This window comes from Convolutriloba macropyga, chromosome 11 (genome assembly GCF_964194025.1).
Source record: "Convolutriloba macropyga chromosome 11, txConMacr16.3, whole genome shotgun sequence".
Classification (NCBI taxonomy): Eukaryota; Metazoa; Xenacoelomorpha; order Acoela; family Convolutidae; genus Convolutriloba; species Convolutriloba macropyga.
The window spans coordinates 39,055,208-39,074,223 of NC_134478.1; the positions used below are offsets into that span (position 1 = coordinate 39,055,208).

The window sequence follows — 19,016 nt, forward strand, 5'->3', positions numbered from 1 at the left end:
AAGCGGCCATTGATCTCATTTATTCAAGCCCTTTTCGTTAAACCTGTTTTTTTTGGAAATTGAATATCAACAATAAAAAGGTTTTTTTATTTCGTTGAAGTATTTTTAACCCTCTGTCATCAACCTCAATGATAATTATCAAATCTTTTTCTGTATGCACCAATGATGCAATAGCATTAGTGATTTTTAATGATTGCTTTTGTAATATTGTAGTTGTTAGTCTATTTTTGGTTTTCATCTAGTGTCATGGTTTTTTCCTTGAACAACCCTAACAACAAAATTTGACAGCTGAGCTTAGCTAATAATTTTTGCAATGTTTGATATTTCATCAAATCTTTTGGAAAAAAATTGCACTGAGGGTCGTTTTTGTGATGATTTCAGTTTTTGGGAGTAATTTGGTGCTCGTCCATAAACCAATATGCCATAATTTTTTCCCCAGAACAAATAGGAATTGTATTAAGTGTTTAATTATGTACCTTGAAATGTCCTTGAAGATTAATGTTTGAATATTGCTCAGATTTTTAGGTATTCCATTTGTGACGTGATTTCCTTGTTTTAGTAAATTGTGCACTGGTTGCTAACAGGCAAGTTGTTCAAAGACCCCCAAACATTTATTTCTTCTTTTCAAAGTATCGCGTTTTGAAGGATTGACAGTTAATTTGTTGTTTTTGAAACAATTTGCAAATGCAGATAAATCTGATTTGATAATTTTTACACAGTTTTTCCAATGCTTGCTTTTATTGTCTCATCTAAAAACAGGCCTTTTTTGAGAATTGTATTTCATTTGGTAGATCATTAACATAAATTAGGAAAAAATGGTTCTAAATATGATCCCTGTGAACTCTACATAAAAACCTGTTTTTCTCTGAACATTTTATCAGCTACTTCTATATAAGCTTATTGCCTTGTCAAATAAAATTTACTTGGGTCCATTTTTTTCCTAAACAAATGGAGGAGAACAAATTTTTTAGTAGTATCTAAACATCAATGGCGATCAACTTTTTTAGGTGATCAAAACACGATCAACTTTTTAGGTTGTTTTTCATTAAGTACAATACGTTTCACCATTCAAGTAAACAATAATTTTGCATATTGCAAGAAAACACATGTGTTGATTCGAAAACCTTCTTAATGGTTGATGAGTAGATCTCCATCTTTCCGAAAATTATCTTTGAATTTTTTTACATGTTGTTAATAAACTAATTGAACAAAAACTTTCAGTTTTTCCTCTATCGCTTTTTTTTTGAATAATGGTTTAGCTCTTGTCGTTTTCAAATGATTGTGAAAACTTCCCATTCTCATACAACTTTTAAAAACCGTAGTCAAAAGATGGATAACAGCTGAAATTCATCACCTTAAAACTTTGTTGCTTATGCCTTCATGACCTCTTGATTTGATATAATTTGATTAGAGAGCTGATTACATCATAAATTGTAACAAAAACATGGTTTTCTCAAAAATTTTAATTTTGCCTTGTTTTTCCGCGCTTTGCTGATCTGAACATAACATTTTTCCATTCATAATAAAATAACTATTAAATTCTAAAATTCATCTTGTTTATTATACATGTAGTAACAAGATTTCTTTGTATGCAATCTTAAGCTATATTCGTCTTGCTTGTTGTTTTCAAAATTCCATCTCTCCGGCAAATAACTATGTTTTGTTTTTTATCGAGTTTGTTATCCAAAATCGATGTTTTTGCTAAACAAGTTTTTCGCTAAACACGATCGTTTTCATTTGAACTAAGGTCTACACAGGACAATAACATTTCTAGAAGACAAGAATTGTTTGTAATATCTTTTACAAAAATTAAAGTTTTAGTATATGTTTAGCAAAAAACAATTCAAGATTTTCCATGCCTAATTTTGTCAAGATTTCCTGATGAAAAATATTTTTTGCATCATTAAAATCTATTTTGATAATGGTGGGTCCAAATTAAAGCAAAAGAGTCCAAAAACAGTGCTTTACTTGTTTCGATTTCCAGGTTTTTAATTGCTTTTTAAGGGATGAATACAAGTTTTCAAATGATAACTTTCACGCGTGTAATCCGAGTTGAAAATTTTAACACCATTTGATATTAAAAGATTTCTACAGTCGATTGTTTTTTCCGTCTGCGATAATTATATGGATGTCATCATACAATATTAAACCTTCCTACAAAATAGAGAATTTCAAAAGAAGTTTAAAAGAACTTAATTGAGGGTTGGTACAAAACATTTTGGAGTAGCTTGTCCTGCGTTTTTGTCAAAATTTTAGTTAGTAAATGTTCTATATCAATATCGTTGGCATAATTTACTTTTTCGAAGTTGATAATTTCTCGTAAGAAAATTACAACACCTCCAACTGTTATTTCTGGAATAGGTTGGAGTCCCTCAAATGTGTAAATATCAACTGGGTTGTTATATCTCAACAATATTTTTGTTAAAAGATATATTTATACACAGTTTCCAGCTCTAATTTTAACTTGTCCTGAAAGCATCTCAAAGAGCTTACAATTTGATCCTAAAAATTTTAAAAGGGCAGACCGATGCAAACCATTATAAACAACCGATGATGCATTTGAGTTAACATGCTTCGTCCTTGAAAAAAAAATTGCCACATTAAAATACGGTTGAAAACTTTTTCTTCTTCATATTACCTATGAAAAGGGAAAACAAGCCCGGATTTTGGTGGCAGAGAAAGTCAGCGCTGATTCATTATAGAGACATTCTGTTTTTTAAGAAGGCTAGTACTCTTGTTCATGCCCCAATTTTACACTGGCTAGTCTTCATTTTTGATTAAAATATACTGCTTGAAACATATGTTCAGCTTAACTCCCGCCAACAAGGTTTGCTATCTATGCAATTCAAACTTCCGCGTGGGTACTTTTTACAGTTAATTTGATCAGCAAGTCGTAACAACTAAGCTAAATGGGCTTTGTGGTAATTGCCTAGAAACTAGCTGACGTATAAATAGCATGTATGTCACTACAGTAGTTACAAAAGTATGAAATTATTCTGCTCAGACCTAATTTTGTGGTATGAGTAATTTTCAGGACTCTACAGGATAATTTTAGGCCGGGGGAATTCTTTAATCTCGATATAATCATAATGAAGAGAAACTGCACCTGAAGGAATTTGAAATAATCATGCGATGCGATGTTTCAGAACTGCATTAAGTTTTTATTCTTTGAATGTGTTAGTTCAGCGCTGAATCGCTCTGAGACTTAAGTCCGAGAGGTTCAATGGTTTTTTATATAAGATAACATATGGTGTCAATCGTGGAATATTCTGCCACGTCGGCAATTTTGTTTCTGGACTCAAGTGGGTTGTTGCTTGTTAGGTACGCCACACAGTTCTCATCCTCAAAACCATTTGGATCATTCGGACCCCAGTTGGATAGCGTGACCACTTTCCCAGTCAACTGATCAATCCACACGTTGTTCTCGTCATCACGGAATGCCAGCCAATACATGCCAGTTTGGCTAAAAAGTAACAAAACCTGCAGGAACAATCTAACTAGCTTACCTCTAATCATTGAAATTCAGTGCATTGAGTCCTGTTGAATAGGCTCAGATTTCAAGCGGAGAGCGCCTTCAAATTCATCCACGCAAATGTTGGCATATTTTGACAACAATTTTCTGTTTCATAAAACCATTTGGTTTAACAGAACACAAAAGAAATATTTAGTGAAGATGAGATGAGGCATTATAGATGTAGATTAGTTTGTAAGAGCGCTCTACAGGCTGAGAAGAGAAGAGCCCATGCACAATTTAATTACTTTTCAGAATCGATCTGGTAATCAACTCCACGAAAAAAGGTTTATGATCTTGTATGGGCCATAAAAGTCTATGGTCTTGGATATGTTATCTAAGAAACCATTGAAAATAAAAATTTAATGCCGTATCCAAATGCAATAATGCCTCTAGAGCTTTGTATAGCAAGCCAAAACACTTCGTTTTAGAGTACTTTTAAATTTTTGCATGGTCTTGGATATGGTATCTAAGAAGCCATACACTCCATATATGACATTGATATGGTATCTAAGATCGATGTATGGTGGCCAATCCGGGTTAAAAACTCCTCCTCCTCCCTCCAGAAAAGTTATAAAATCTTTAAAACAATAATTTTTCTTCTTTACAGAAAAATCAATGCGTGTTCGAATAAAAAGAATTTTGGCTTTTGAGTTCCTGAAAAACACTTTTAGTTAAATTTAAGGTGCTATCACAAAGGAAAATATTCAAAAAACTTATATACATTTTGAGAGCTTTATCGAAGAGCGAGAACTTAAATAGATAAGACGTAATATTGGGCGTACATTACATCATAATTATCTCATTTTCCAGCATCAGAGACATCTAAGATCAAATTGAAATTCTGAGTAGTGGTCTTACAGGAGTGAGGGTGAGATGGTGTTGATGAGTCGCTCCACTTCATACGTGAAATAGTTGGGCAACACTCCCCCAATCGACTGGCAATACTCTCTGGCCTATGTCAAAACAGATAGTTCATTATACCCAGAATGTTATCTGAGAGCACTACCAGCTATGAACCTGATGTTATCAGATTTCAAAATATGTCGGGGGGTTTTTTGCTCCTAAGTATGCAGTCTGTTGATGAGTCTGTTATTTTTATGTCTTTACTAGTCCTAGCTAGTAATAACTTTCGAATGATTCATCAAAGTTTTAAATTTAATTTAAAATTCTCTATGCTTATAACACGAGCCACTTCCAAATGCTCCCCTGTGCAAAACCGACACCCGGGTCGAGACCGTATGGCTAACTTGTAAGAACTTGCAAATTCCGTGCAAAAGATGGTTAACTTGTAAGAACTTGCAAATTCCGTGCAAAAGATGGCTAACTTGTAAGAATTTGCAAGTTTCATGAAAAAGATGATTAACTTGTGAGAATTTGCAATTCGAATGGTTAAATTGTAAGAGCTTGCAAGTCGAATGGCAAACTTGTAAGCTTCTCGTGAATTCGTTCCGGTTGATCTCTACTCTTATTGGCTAATCCAATTTAAAACTCGGTCATTTACCGTGAAAGCGCGTGGGAGTTAGTTGTTCAGTTTGAATAGTAAAATACAATCCGACCTAAGTTGACCAAATGGTTAGTGGTCAATTTTATCAGCTCTGGAGGTCCTTTTGGGATTCAATTCATAAACAGCAGATGTCAATTAGCTTCTTCACGGTTACTTTTCATAAATTGTTCCCAAAATTATTAACCTTTTTACCTTTTATTGCTTTGATTGAAGTTTATAATTCATATGTCAGCATTTTCTCAAAATAATACAATGATCTTTCATTTTTCATGCCATTTTTTAATTCATAATTCCAATCGCAGTTTTCCCGATCTTGTATTTTAAACATCCGTTTGCATTCAGATCTTGCAAGGTTTTATTGGTTTTTGCTACAATATAGGCAGAATTGTTAGCTGTAACTACTTATATTCTAAGAACTTGAATGAATATATTCTAAGAACTTATAAGAAAGAACGTATAATTTTAGTCAAATTTTTAATTTTTAGGAACCCCATAAGTCCGATAATTACCTTTCAATAGCCTTGTAAGTTGAATGGTTGACTTGTAAGAACTTGCAAAATTTTGGAGGAAAAGCTTGCAAGGCGATGCATCGCCTTGTAAGATTCTGCCAGAAACTTGCAAGATCTTACAAGTTAACCATTCGGCCTCGACCCGGACATTGACAAAAAGAAGATAACCTCCAATGGTTACAAAAATTATGGACGAAAGCTTGAAAAGCAACAATAACCGACAGTTCGTGCAAAAAAAGATGAATCCGACAAAAACCGACCAAAAACGACGTTTCTTGCGTCGATTTTGTTGCTTTTTCTCAACACGTGATTGCCTGAAAAGTGTGACAATATCTGTCATCACGAAATGTAAAAGATGCTCGAGATCGGTGGTTTCTAGATAGAACTAGATTAAAGGGTGAACAGAATGGAAAAAATTTCTATGGAATTCTTTTTTTTTCTTTTATTTTCTTATTCTTTTATATTCTATGGAACTGAGAGCTATCTGTGGTTACCTCTGGGTATGCCATGACTGTGGGAGCCAAGTGTACAGCCCTGAATGGGAATCGAGAGAAGACAGACCTGTGGATTCCTCCGATTGTAATACCCACGCCTTGCCAGATGCTACCTGAAAAGCAAACTCTAGGCGACATTGTAAGAAATTAAAACTGCAAGGTTCATAAAAGAATTTGAATTCTATTTGAAGAGAGTCTGGCCCAGTGCTTTAAAAAACTTTGAGTATTTGAACGTAGAAGCATGTTCTCCATGTTTCCTTAATTAAAAAATGAACGAGCTGAGGTCTGGAATCCGATTGTGGTCTGGATTGGCCTTTTTATATGGACTTTTGAACAAACACACTAAAACTTTGAACGACCACAAATCTGGTTCATAGGCAATTTCGGGTTGACTATGTATTTAAATGAGCACAAATGGTGTTGATGGAATTTTTATTGACAGGACTTTTTTGAACAAGAAACGACCTGGGATGTTAATCGAGCACTTTATGCACATGATTGTCAAAAACGTTCTCATCGCCAAAAATGCAGCATACGTAACAAAAGTTTTTGACTTAACTCATCAATAAATTTTAAAGTTTGCTCTTTAAAAACATGGTAGAAACCTAATTTGAATCCATTTTCCAATCTCTGAAAATAATAGCCGAAAAATATGCAGTTTCGGATTTATTTTTAGTTTACAAAAATTGGATATTTTGATAGCAAATGACCATGTTTTTGCTAATGTGCTGAGCTAACCTTTCAGAAATTTGTTTTGGTCTCACTACAATTAAAAGTGCAGCAATAGGCAACAACCTATCAACAGCAAAAACAAGTTAAATAAAATGATGAAAACGATAAGTCTTTGTTTTTTTTTTAATTCTGATTACCTGCGATGTTTGCTATTTCGTTTGCCATTTCTCAGGGAGTAAAGCAAAGCTTCAAAACCTATAAGCAAGTTTTTGTTTTGATTAAATTTGCAGCATTTCTTATAAACAAGTCACTGTTTTTTTCTAAGTTTTCGGATTTTTTTCAAAAATTTTATTGCAATCACAACTTATTGAGGGGAGCAAATCTAATTAGCGTAGAAATGCTAAGTTCTAAAAGACAAGAACAAATTTCAACTACTTTTTCGTGAAGAAATAATTAAGTTTTTTGCGAACATTCGGAATTTACAAAATATGAACTTCGATTAAATTTTGACAAAATTTAGATTTTTTCCCAATTAGGAAAATTTTCTGATCAATTTTTAAATACTAATGACAACATTGAGACCCATTTGGGCGGCTCTTATTAGCTCAATTTAAGTTTTGACAATCAAATGTTTGTATTATGACGGGAAGCCATTTTCTTTGAAAATTCATATTTTTGCAACTCTTTAACATACAAGAAAGCTCCTTCTGAAAAATCAGCTCCTGTAACACTAGAGTAGTATAAAGCACAACATAATTGATACAGATTATAGGTACAAAACCCGAAAAAATTGCCAGACTGCTTTAACAGTGAAGAGAAAACTTTTAGGAGAAAAAAGTTCGGCATCAGAGACACATTTGCTCCACCTTTTAATCTTAAAACTGTTTTCGATGTTCATTTTCTTTTTTTCTAAACAGCTCTATTAGCTAAAATACTTTTTTAAATGGTGCATATACGCTGCTGTTCGCATCGATCAAAGTAAGAAATCAAACAGAACAAAAACAATTGGAGGACTTCAAACGGTCACTCAAACTTTACGATCCTAATGTATCAAGCAAATCTACTTAGTCAAAGTTATTAAAAGGATTCGCTAACCTTCTTAACAACTTTGAGTCAGTAGATTTGCATGATACATTGTGAAGTTTTGGTGACCCTTTGAATTTTTCCGATTGTTTTTGTTCTGTTTGATTTCTAGTTTCTAAATTCGACTAGTGGGAGGAAATTTGCGCACTCAGAAGGGACGTAACTCATTTTTCTAGCATTTCCAGTCGGTAGTTTGGATTTTCAAATCTTATTGTTTAGGAAATGTTGTGAATTTTAGAAATCTTATTTGTGATATTGTTTGTATTTCAGAATTGCTTCCATCAGTTTTGTTTTTATTGGTGAGTACACTGGATTTTTTATAGGGTATCCTTGATGTGATGTAGGAATTTCAGTCAATAGTTTATGTCTTTTTTGGCTACAACTTTTTTTTTAGCTACTCTAGTTTTAACTTTTCTTGTTTCTCTTTTTGTGGTTGTTGCACAAGTTCTCATTAACGACAAGAACTAGTGGATTTTCTCTGGAGCCATTGCTCAAGTTTAAAGTATTTTGCAGACAACACTTTGTTAATTTTTTTTACTCTATCTGTTTTTCGGTTTGCTTTAAAATTCAACAAAACATTTTGAGTTCAATTATGCTTTTGGCCGTGCTCCTTTTTTATTATTTTATTTAAAAAAAAACAGGATGCATTAGAGTTCTAAACCAGTCGTACGGGCTTAGTGGTTTGTTTTAGTAGCTGAAATTACTGATTAAGATACAAATACCATGAAGTTAAAGTGTTAACTGTTAAAGGTTTTACTATGCATTTACATGTTTTTTTTAATATAGGCTACCGTGTTTGATGTATTTTTGACATCACTTATTTCAAGACCTTTCTGAGTTTCACGAAAGTTACATTTTTTGTCATTTGCTTTATTTTCTTTTGAGCCAGTCTTTCTGATAAATATCTGTTTTGGTTTTTCGATTATCAGTTCAATGAACATGAACTGATTCGTATGGTTAAATTTAACATAACTAATTTTATAGAAAATGAAAACTTTCTTTTTTCAGTTAAATTTTTTATTTGTCTCATATATTTTGCTCATTATTAGAAGTTGGCCATAAATTAAAAACTTAAATATCGGGCAAGCAATTTTTTTTTGAAATTCCCTGACCTTTTTGTATCTTTTTCTGATCAGTGGTCTTCCACTGTTATGATTTATGCCTAAAATTGAGCGCGGAGAAATCAGAGAGTGAGCTTTTCGCTGATAATCAGCACTCAGTGGCTTAGTTTAAATTCTCGGCGTTTTTTTCTGTCCATAAGTTGTATGTTTTTGTCTGAATGATTGGAGAATTCCTAACGCATTATTTAAATTTTATTATAATAAAATAATAATAAAAAAGAGTCAATCAAGCTGGATAATCGGAAATATTTTTTTCGTGATGAATCTTAGCGTTTGAAGTTTGGTTTGGGGAAAGAATAGACGTTGAATTCATATTTTCAGATTTGTTCTAATTTAATTATTTCTTTACTTCAATCAGTGGTTATTTCTTTTTTCAACGAATTGCAAAGAGCCTTATTCAGGTAAATTTTGGTTATTTTCGGGGGGTAAACAGAAGCAGACCGGTCTTAACATCACTGGTGTTTGTTTTTGAAACACATGAATATATTAAGTATAAATTATCAAACATAATCTACCATTTAATACTATGATTTTGTCTTTACTCTTCTTACTCTTGTCCATAAACATAATGAATCCCTTGAAGACGCAATTTTAAGGCAATTGCTCGACATTAAATTTTTTCAAAGTGATTCTAGTTTTACAGTTTTGTGAAAATATAACACTAAGTAACCTGTCAGAAATTTTGTTTGCAAATGACATGATCTCTGAGTCAGGATATCGCTTTAACAAACTTGCTTCAGTGCTCCTGGTTGTTGTATTCTAAGTTGCGGTTGTTATGCGAAGGTATGAAACTGCTTTTGATACAAAAAGAAACTGATCTCTTTGTTCATATCTGATCATTTCAGGCAATTTAATTGCCCACCAAACCACCAAATTATCAAAAAAAAACTCCGGCAATTTCTGGCACTTCTTTTTCCAGTTGGGAAGTGAAGAAAATTTTGTTCAATTCCCTAGTTGAGAAATTTGGGTTTCTAGCTTTTTCTAGCCAAAAACTTCGAAAGCCCTTACGGTTTTTTGGTCGGTATCGTCGTTTTTGTTCGGTATTATAAACATTACAAAAACAATTTCTTACGTTTGAAACCGAATTTACCTAATCTGAGTAAACCGAACATACCGAATCTTGCAAAACCGAACATACCGAAGCTTTCTTACGTTATCCAGAACGAACATACCGACAACTTCTTACATTTGAAACCGAACATACCGAACAAACCGAAAATGCCGAGCATTTCTTAGGTAGAAAACCGAACATACCGAACATTTCTTGAGTCGTTTTTGTTCGGTCTTCTCAACTAGGGTTTTGCTATTTCGGCACCTGGGAAATTTTGCGCTGGAAATCAGCGATCAGGAATATTAAGGAAAAATTTCCAACTTGCCATTAACACAGGCATCTCCAACATCTACTAGAGGGGGTACAAATGGGTCACAATGGCACCTGAAAGCACCCAGAATCCTGCTGTCACATTCCTCGCTTGAGTGGCAGGGGTTGTTCACATTGGGACACTGTCCACCCGCCCCGTCTGTCACTCGGGTCACCAACTCACTGCTCAGCAGAACAAAAAAACAATTAAACTTGTTACAGCTTCAAGATTATCGCGAGAAATAATTAGTGTTCGTGAGGAAAATCACTGCTCTACGCATTTTTCATAGGATAAGCAAAACTAAATTAACTAACAAGGAGGCTCGGTAATGTGCGTTTGCTTATAAAGTTCCGACCCCCCTCATTTTAACATATCAACATATCGTTCAACAAACTACCAAATGAAAGATGAGAAAAAAACGTGGGACTTTTCCTCAATTCGACTTGGTAACAAGCCGACAAGAGATGAGCAAAAGGGGCCAAGTTTAACAAAACGTTGTTTGTCCAAAAACAATTAATGTCAAACTGATAAAAAAATATGCATTGAAAAAAATTATAGAGAGATTCTTTCATACCTGCAGGGATAGCCAATGAGACCTATAATTATCCAGGATATGTCATACGACTACAAAGAGAACAACGAATACAGGCAAAAAGAAAAAAATTGCAAAAAAAATTTCACGAAAACGATGTCGCAGCCATTTAAACATTAAAGTATTCACTAAACACAACTAAAACTTCTGATTGCGTTTTTTCAAATCCCCGGAGAGCCGACTGTTGGTTTGATACTGTGAAAAGAAAACAAAAACCTACAAAAACGGGCGAACGTGCAAAAATCAAGAATATTTTATGAAAACTGGTTGTACCAATAAAAAAGAACATTTGAGGAAAAGGACCGTTATAAAAAGCAAATTGGAGTTCAACAGACAAAGGATGTGACTTGCCCATAAAGATACCAAGTTACAAGTTCACAGAAATAAGATTGGCAAATCCTAGCAATCCATTGTCTTTTTTTAAAAAACAAGCATTTTCAAAATTGTTAGTCTACATAAGCTTTCGACTAAAAAAGTAGACAGTTTGTTTTCCAACTCCATTGAAACCTAATTGCGGCCTGTTATGAGTGAGGCTAAGTCATAAGAATATAGAATATCTTTAAAAACATGCTGAAACAAAAAAAATCACAAACAAGTTTACGAAAATACAGTGTAGAAGCCACTAAATTGATAAAATATTAACCGCAAGAAAAATAAAAAAAAATTGTGTCCTCTTTGAACATCATAATATACTCTTTTAAAAAAACTATCTAAAAATGACTTCAAAAAGAAACAAAAAAATTGAAAAATATCTAAACTTCACAAATTTCTACGGAAAAAATTGTCTGAGCCCTGAAGACATCATTCAAAACGTTCAGCCAACACAAAAAATGATCTTAGGTACAAAAAAGTAATAGAAATTTCCCAATAAAGAGGCTAAGTTACGAAAGTGATTCAACAGTCTAAAATACAAAAAAGGCAAACCAGAACAAAAAGGGATAAAGTGAAGAAAACTTTTACTTTGTTTTGAAGCTATAAACAGATACCAATTATTAGGTTCTTTCATGCAACAATAGTTGGCCATTGAAACCGCTAATTATCCAGTATTTGTCATGTGACGACAAAAACTAACAAGAAATACAGGGAAAAAATTAGAAAAAAACTCTAACAAATTCTTCAAGGGAACGGTGTCGCAGCCCTTAACACCATAATTTAAGAAAACAAGAAATTTTTTCAGTACCTAAATTTGTAAAATTTTTGTTCAGTTAGGTTGTAATGTAATTTGACAACTTACTATAAAAACAAAAACAACATCAAAATGGACAATTTTGCTTAAAAATCACAAAATTTTGTATGAGAATTCGTAGTACCAAAACCAAGAAATCATTCTTTGGAAACAAACCGCCAGAAAATTGTTTTGTATTTTATTGGAAAAAAAATTCGAACTCTATTTACTGAGAATAAGCTAAAAATTGACAAAAATAAAGTAAAAAAAATGGCAAATTCCAGAAATCGCTGAAATTTCCTTAAAACATTCAATGACATAGGAGACCTTAAAAAACAACCGAATGCATTTTTTAGGTTCAATTACGTTTCATAAGAAGCTAACTGAATCTTTGAATGGATAGGCTTAGCAAGCCGACTGCAAAAAGAATAACAATTGAAAGCAGAACCAGAATTCGTTTAAAGTTTACGAAAACTCTTCTTCAAAGCCATAAAAACAATTAGGTTGTCTGAAAAAAATACCCAAACGTGGTGTTCTTTTTACGTCAATTGAAGATGTCTTTAAAAGAGCCGTGTATGAAAAATTTTTAATGTAATAAACAAAAGCAATAAATTTTGAAAAAAAAGGCAGAAACAAAAAAAGTTAAAAATTTCTGATTAAAAGAAGCCATGATATTAACAAACCTATCGCTGATTTTGCCGCGCGTCCAACAAACTGCCTCAGTGTTCCAAATGTTTGCCAGTTAGACCAATTGTTGAGTGAATTACATCAAATAGTAAAAAAGTAATGATGCAATTTTTATAATTATCGAGTTAAATTCGCAAAAAACAGCAAAATTTTAATTCCGGAAGCCATTATAGAGGCCGCCGATTTTCATCTAGCTTTTCTTTGGAGTTTAATGAGATCGTGTCAGCAATTTTTTGGTCTCCATTTTTGCCAAACTCAAACAAATTAGACCAAAAAAGCAGATTTTGTGCAGTTTTTGATGAAAAAAGTCTAAATTTTGAAATTTTTATCACAATTTTTAGCCAAAAAATTTCCAATCAAACAATTCAGCAACACTCTCTTATCTCTAACGGTAACAACAACACTACAAATAAAAATTTTAACCTATATGAAACTATATTTTCAAAAGTGTGCTAAATTTTAGCATAAATTACTGAAAATGTGAATAAAAACAGTCGAAGATTCATAAACTTTAAACCTCGATAACTCCCTGTAAGAAACAAAATTCGAAAAGATGTTTTTAAGTCCAGTTTATAGGATGTACGTGCTTTTTAATGATATCAATCACAACTCTCTACGATGAATATATCGATCGGCCAGAAATGTCTCAACAAAAAAACCCATTTGAGTTTATAGTTCCTCCCTCCCCACTAAAGTGGGGGTCGAAACAATAAAACTCAAAGGTTAACTTAGAAGACGTTTTAATTCGAAAAAAAATGTGCTTGCACTATTTCTTCTGGCCTCTTGAGATCACCGCTCAAGTCGAAGTGGGACTTTAATCTTGCAAGATCTCAAGATTCATCCAAATTACACTGTATTGAAAGAAGTAGCGTTACAACGGTTGCAAGGTGACTGTATGTTTAAAAATTAGACCAGCAATGGAGTCTACGCCAGTCTCGACTTAGGAATTTTTCGAGATATATTTCGTTTTTGGAAATTCTTTTTACGTTGAGGAAAAATTGTAAAATTGAACAAACTTGCAGCTCTGTTTTGACTCCGCAAATAGATCACACATGCGCAGTTCACTCCCATCTTCACTGTCGTACTTGATGAGATAGGTGACTTCTCCAGTTAGAATGAGGGCACAGAATAGTCCCTCCTGACAGTATGCGTGGGAGGGAGCCTTGACCAGAGACGCTTTGTGGTGACAGATGGCTTTGGACACGCCAGTGTAGTAGACAGTCAGGATTTGTTTCACTTTTTGTTCATAATTAACAAATGTTTCCTTCCAGTTTAGATTAATGAAAAAGCATTGTATTTGGTTCCTTTTTTTTAATCAAGTTCTACAAAGGAAAAGTGCTCCAAACGCTGAATCCAATGAAAACTTTGTTCCATAAATATCAGACATGTTGTCCCCGCAAAGTGTGGTCCAAAACTGAATGGTTCTGGCTCTTAGACTCCTGATATGCTCGAGCATTACAGGAACATTTTGCTGCAAACCCAGAGCCAACGTTTAAAAATTAGGTGAAATTTGGGAATTATTTAACGAAAAGCATTCGAAATGTATCCCCTCTGTGAATAAGATGAAATGCGGAGAATGCGATGCAAAACTAGATTTCACAACTAATTTCAAAACAAACGTTACCAAAACTTGCATTACTCGGCGCTAAAGGGAGCGGAAGATTTTTTGTAATTGGTCTCATCGCGTTACTTAATTGATACATATTAATACACTATGATTTCAAAAAGCGACGTTCAGAATAATTTGGGCTTTTTAAGCGTTATTTTTGCTGCAAACAATTGATTTGCGCTAAAGCGTGAAGATTTTGAAATTTTGAAATTTTAAACAAGTTTTAATTCTCGTTTTGTCCGCTTACACAGAAAAGATGGTTAAGATGCGTTGACATTTTACTACTTGTCACGTTGCTGCGATCCGACTTGTCCGCTTTTTAGGGACAAAACCTGAAGCAACTTAGCCTAAAGTCAATTTTTTAGTACAAAACATGTATGCATACAAAAGTACCAGGCTCACTTCATCGCTAGCGAAGAAATTGTGGAGAAAGAAAAAAAATCCAAACAAAAAATTGAAGATTTATGACAATAATAAAAAAATTGAGCCCGGAAAAGTGATCTCTTGGGATACAATAATATCGGGTGAGTGAAATTTTTTTAGATGATGATACAAACTGACGGTTCCAGATTACTTTGAAATTTTTAAATTCTAGGAGGAAAAATTGCATTTTAAAGACATAATATATCAACAAGATTATGCTCATTTGCTTGAATCAAAAATATGCATCAAAATGTGCTAGGGGTTCATGAATGGCAATCAAATAGCCCGGATTTGAATGAAAAGGAAATTTTTGTGGGATTTCGGATGAACAATTACCAGAAAAGACAGTTGTTTTGGAGAAATTCGAAAAAATTGTCAAAAATCAGAGTGAAATTGATTCCGATTAGGTATATAAAAGTCTTCAAGTTAATCCTTTCAAGATCTTTTAAGTGTCATATTGTACAAGATTGCTCGGTAATGTGAGCATTAAGTTCATAAAAATAGGTTTAAAAAGTGAGTTAAGTTTAAAATTGCTGATAAATTTTTCAAAAACATTTTTTCAAAGTCATAACAGCCATCAAGTATAAACTGAAATCTTTAGATACTTTTTACCCAGTTGTCTTTAGGAAACCAATTGCAAGTTCGTTTAATGAAACTCAGTCATATTACTTAAAAAAACTAAAGAGCAGGCAAATCTGTTAAATTCTATTAGAAATTACGAAAACCATTTTGGTTTTTCGAAGCCATAAAACCATAAGCTAATCCATAAAAACAAAGTTTTTTTTTCAATTTTTTTTATTGAAAAATGATCTAAAAATTGGCTGTCTGTAAAGCAAATTCGTCTAAAATAAAAATTTAGTATGCATCATGCATGCCTACAAAAGTAACAATCTCGTGGCATCTCTAGCGAAGTAGTTATGGAGAAAAAAAGAAAAATCGAAGAAAAGGAACAATTTTAATTATCACAAAAATCAAAGAAATGAATGGGAAAAGCGATCTTGTGTTTTGGAATACAAAAAAATCAAGTGGGTGGAAACTCCTTTAGATGATGAAACAAGATAAAGGATCCAAATTACTTTGAAATTTTTAAATCCTACGATCAAAAATTGCAGCTTTAAGACCTCAATTTTCAACAAGATTGTGCTAATGTGCATGAATCAAAAACTGGCATCAGGTTCTTCAAAAAAAGTCAGCAAGAGATTCATGAACGGTCATCAAATAGTCTTGATTTGAAGAAAAAATTGAGCAATTTTGGAGGAATAATTGGGAAAAAAGACAGTTTTTTGGAGAATTCGTAAAAAAAATTCGACAGAAAACTGTAAGCAAACTAATTAGACCGTTGGAAAAACTAAAGGTTTACTGAGCTGTTATTAGAGAACAAATTTGAACTGCATATTTTGTGTTATATGATGTTTACATTGCTTTTCATAAAATCTTCTGCTATAACTTTTCAAGCTCTTTTTGGTATCATAGTGTACGAAAAGGCTCGCTAATGTGAGCGTTAAGTTCATAGAAGTATGTTCAAAAAGTGAGTAAAGTTCAAAATTGCAAATTAATTTTTCGAAAAAATGATACTCATAACAGCCTTAAGGTATCAAGTGAAATCTTCAGATGTTTTTACCATATTGTTTTCAGAAAACCAATTGCGCTTTTATTTAAAGAAACTCAGTCTTAGTACTACCGAAAACTAAAAAGCAAGCAAATATGTAAGATTCAGTTGGATTTTACGCAAACCTTTGTTAGTTGTCGAAATCATAAAACAATAATCTATTCTATAAAAACAATTTTTTCAACATTTTTCTTTAATGGCAACACGGTCTACAAAATTTTGTAGATACAATTTTTTTTCAAAAAATGAAATTCGAACCCTTTTGATCTGAAAAAAGGAAAAACTTTGCCATCGCTGATAGTCTATTAAGCACACGAATTGTTCCATTTCTTATTGAAAAAAATTTTAAGAAAACCAATTTGCTGCAAAATAATGAAAAATTTATACAAAAAATGAGCGAAAATGATGCTATAAGTGAAAAAAAATTACTTCAGACATCATAGCTCCTCAGAAAAACGAAATTGAAAAACTCTTTTCTTTTAATAATACTGCGAGTAAAGGTCTTTCTCATGATACCAAACACAACTCTCCACGAGGAATGTATCGATTTTTTTACGATGGATGTATCCATGTAGCGAAATTTGTTTCAACAAAAAACCCATTTGAGTATATTTTTTCTCCCCCAGTAAAGTGGTTCGGAACAATAATAAGTAGATACTTAAACTATTGCATAAAAACGTATCACATGATTTCGACCTCAGTTTAATGTTGCAAATTTTTATTAAAACTTCGAGAAACAGTTTAACGATAAATCAAAAACAATTTGTTTTCAACAATTTTCAACAATTTCGTTTTTCATTAATTTCATGGTCCAGGTGTCATTGTCATACAATGCAAAATTATGTAAGATAAGCGATGAATGCGGAAAACTTTGTAAGACAAGTGGTGAATGCGGTGAATCTACATAAATCAGGCGGTGAATTCGGTGAATGCGATGAACGAGCGAAACCTTTATCGTCAGGTAGTGGTGGAATTACATAAATTCACCGCTTAGAAAACGGCTCGAATTGTTTTTTGTTCAACGAAGTTCAGAAACATTTATTAAAATACGCACGGAAAATTTACCCCCGAATAATCATACATCTTTTTGAAACTTTTTTCAGCGGTGAATTTATATAAATTCGCCACTAGAGTAAGCGGTGAACTTACAAAAAATCATCAGATTTCACCGCTAAAATTTGTAATTTCACCTTTATTCCTACAAGAGTTCAACCCGTATGGTTTACAAAAATTAGAGTGAATTTGATTTAAATTCAAAACAAATTTGCTAGACTTAAGTGAGAAGTGGCGCAGTGGAACAAGAAGTGGCTGACATGCGGCTGGTGAGAGCTTTGAAAGCGTGAAAGGACGGCAACTTGTAGTAAATGTTGAAATAAGGAGGATTTTTGTAAGTTCACCGGTGACTCTAGGGGTGAACTTACATAATTTCACCGCATTACCGCATTTCACCGCAAAATTATGTGCGAAATTTGCGGTGAAAAAAACAACTTTTCATCGCTTATCTTACATACGTTTCCCATCTTTTCTCGACCCGGGTGACTGCATTTTGACAGGTTTAGAGGGTCAATCAAAGAGTACAAGGTAAGCCTAATAAACAAATAAGAATTATTTTGAAATGGAGATTGTCAGTGTGGAAACAGTTGTCTCATTTCACTTCACACCTGTTTGTTTCGGAATTGACATTCGACAATCAAACTTGTCTTTGGGACACTCCATCTCGAACTCAGCTCCCCCACACCACCGAGACCATTCATATTCCTCAACCAGCGAAATTGATCAACAGACAATGAAATCAAAAGCAAGATGAAATTTACTTTTTTCATACTTCTCTCCATCTGACAGAAAAGCTGAATATAACACCAGCTAAATGTAATTTTGAAGCAAAGTCACTATGCGTACAATTTATTGCTCGATTGAAATTTGTTCTGATTTGAGGATTCATAGAAGTATGTTCAAAAAGTGAGTAAAGTTCAAAATTGCAAATTAATTTTTCCAAAGATGTTTTTACCATATTGTCTTTAGAAAACCAATTGCGCTTTTATTTAAAGAAACTCAGTCATAGTACTACCGAAAACTAAAAAGCAGGCAAATATGTAAGATGCAGTTGGATTTTACGCAAACCTTTGTTATTTGTCGAAATCATAAAACCATAATCTAATCTATAAAAACAATTTTTTCAACATTTTTCTTTAATGGCACCACGGTCTACAACTTTTTGTAGATACAATTTTTTTCAAACAATGAAATTCGAATCCTTTTGATCTGAAAAAAGAAAAACTTTGCCATCGCTGATAGTCTATTAAGCACACGAATTTTTCCATTTTTTATTGAAAAAAATTTAAAAAAAAAACAATTTGCTGCAAAATGATGAAAAATTTATACAAGAATTGAGCGAAAATGATGCTATAAGTGAAAAAAAATTCCTTCAGACATCATAGCTCCTCAGAAAAACGAAATTCAAAAACTCTTTTCATTTCATAATACTGCGAGTAAAGGTCTTTCTCATGATACCAAACATAACTCTCTACGAGGAATGTATCGATTTTTTTTACGATGGATGTTTCGATGTAGCAAAATTTGACTCAACAAAAAACCATTTGAGTAAATTATTTCTCCCCCCAGTAAAGTGGGTCGGAACAATAATAGGTAGATACTTAAACTATTGCATAAAAA

The 19,016-nt window shown here is 33.0% G+C and overlaps 1 protein-coding gene across 1 annotated transcript; it reads right to left on the reverse strand.

Annotated features, from left to right (window-relative positions):
- Positions 1-2,959: 2,959 nt before the first annotated feature.
- On the reverse strand, positions 2,960-18,070 carry LOC142349586 (uncharacterized). Its single transcript, XM_075401247.1, has 6 exons — positions 18,005-18,070; positions 13,719-13,938; positions 10,274-10,440; positions 6,022-6,134; positions 4,373-4,467; positions 2,960-3,463 (listed from the first exon to the last, which is right to left on the reverse strand). The coding sequence occupies exons 1-6, from the start codon at positions 18,057-18,059 to the stop codon at positions 3,232-3,234; spliced, it is 882 nt and encodes a 293-aa protein (XP_075257362.1). The 5' UTR covers positions 18,060-18,070; the 3' UTR covers positions 2,960-3,231.
- Positions 18,071-19,016: the final 946 nt, after the last annotated feature.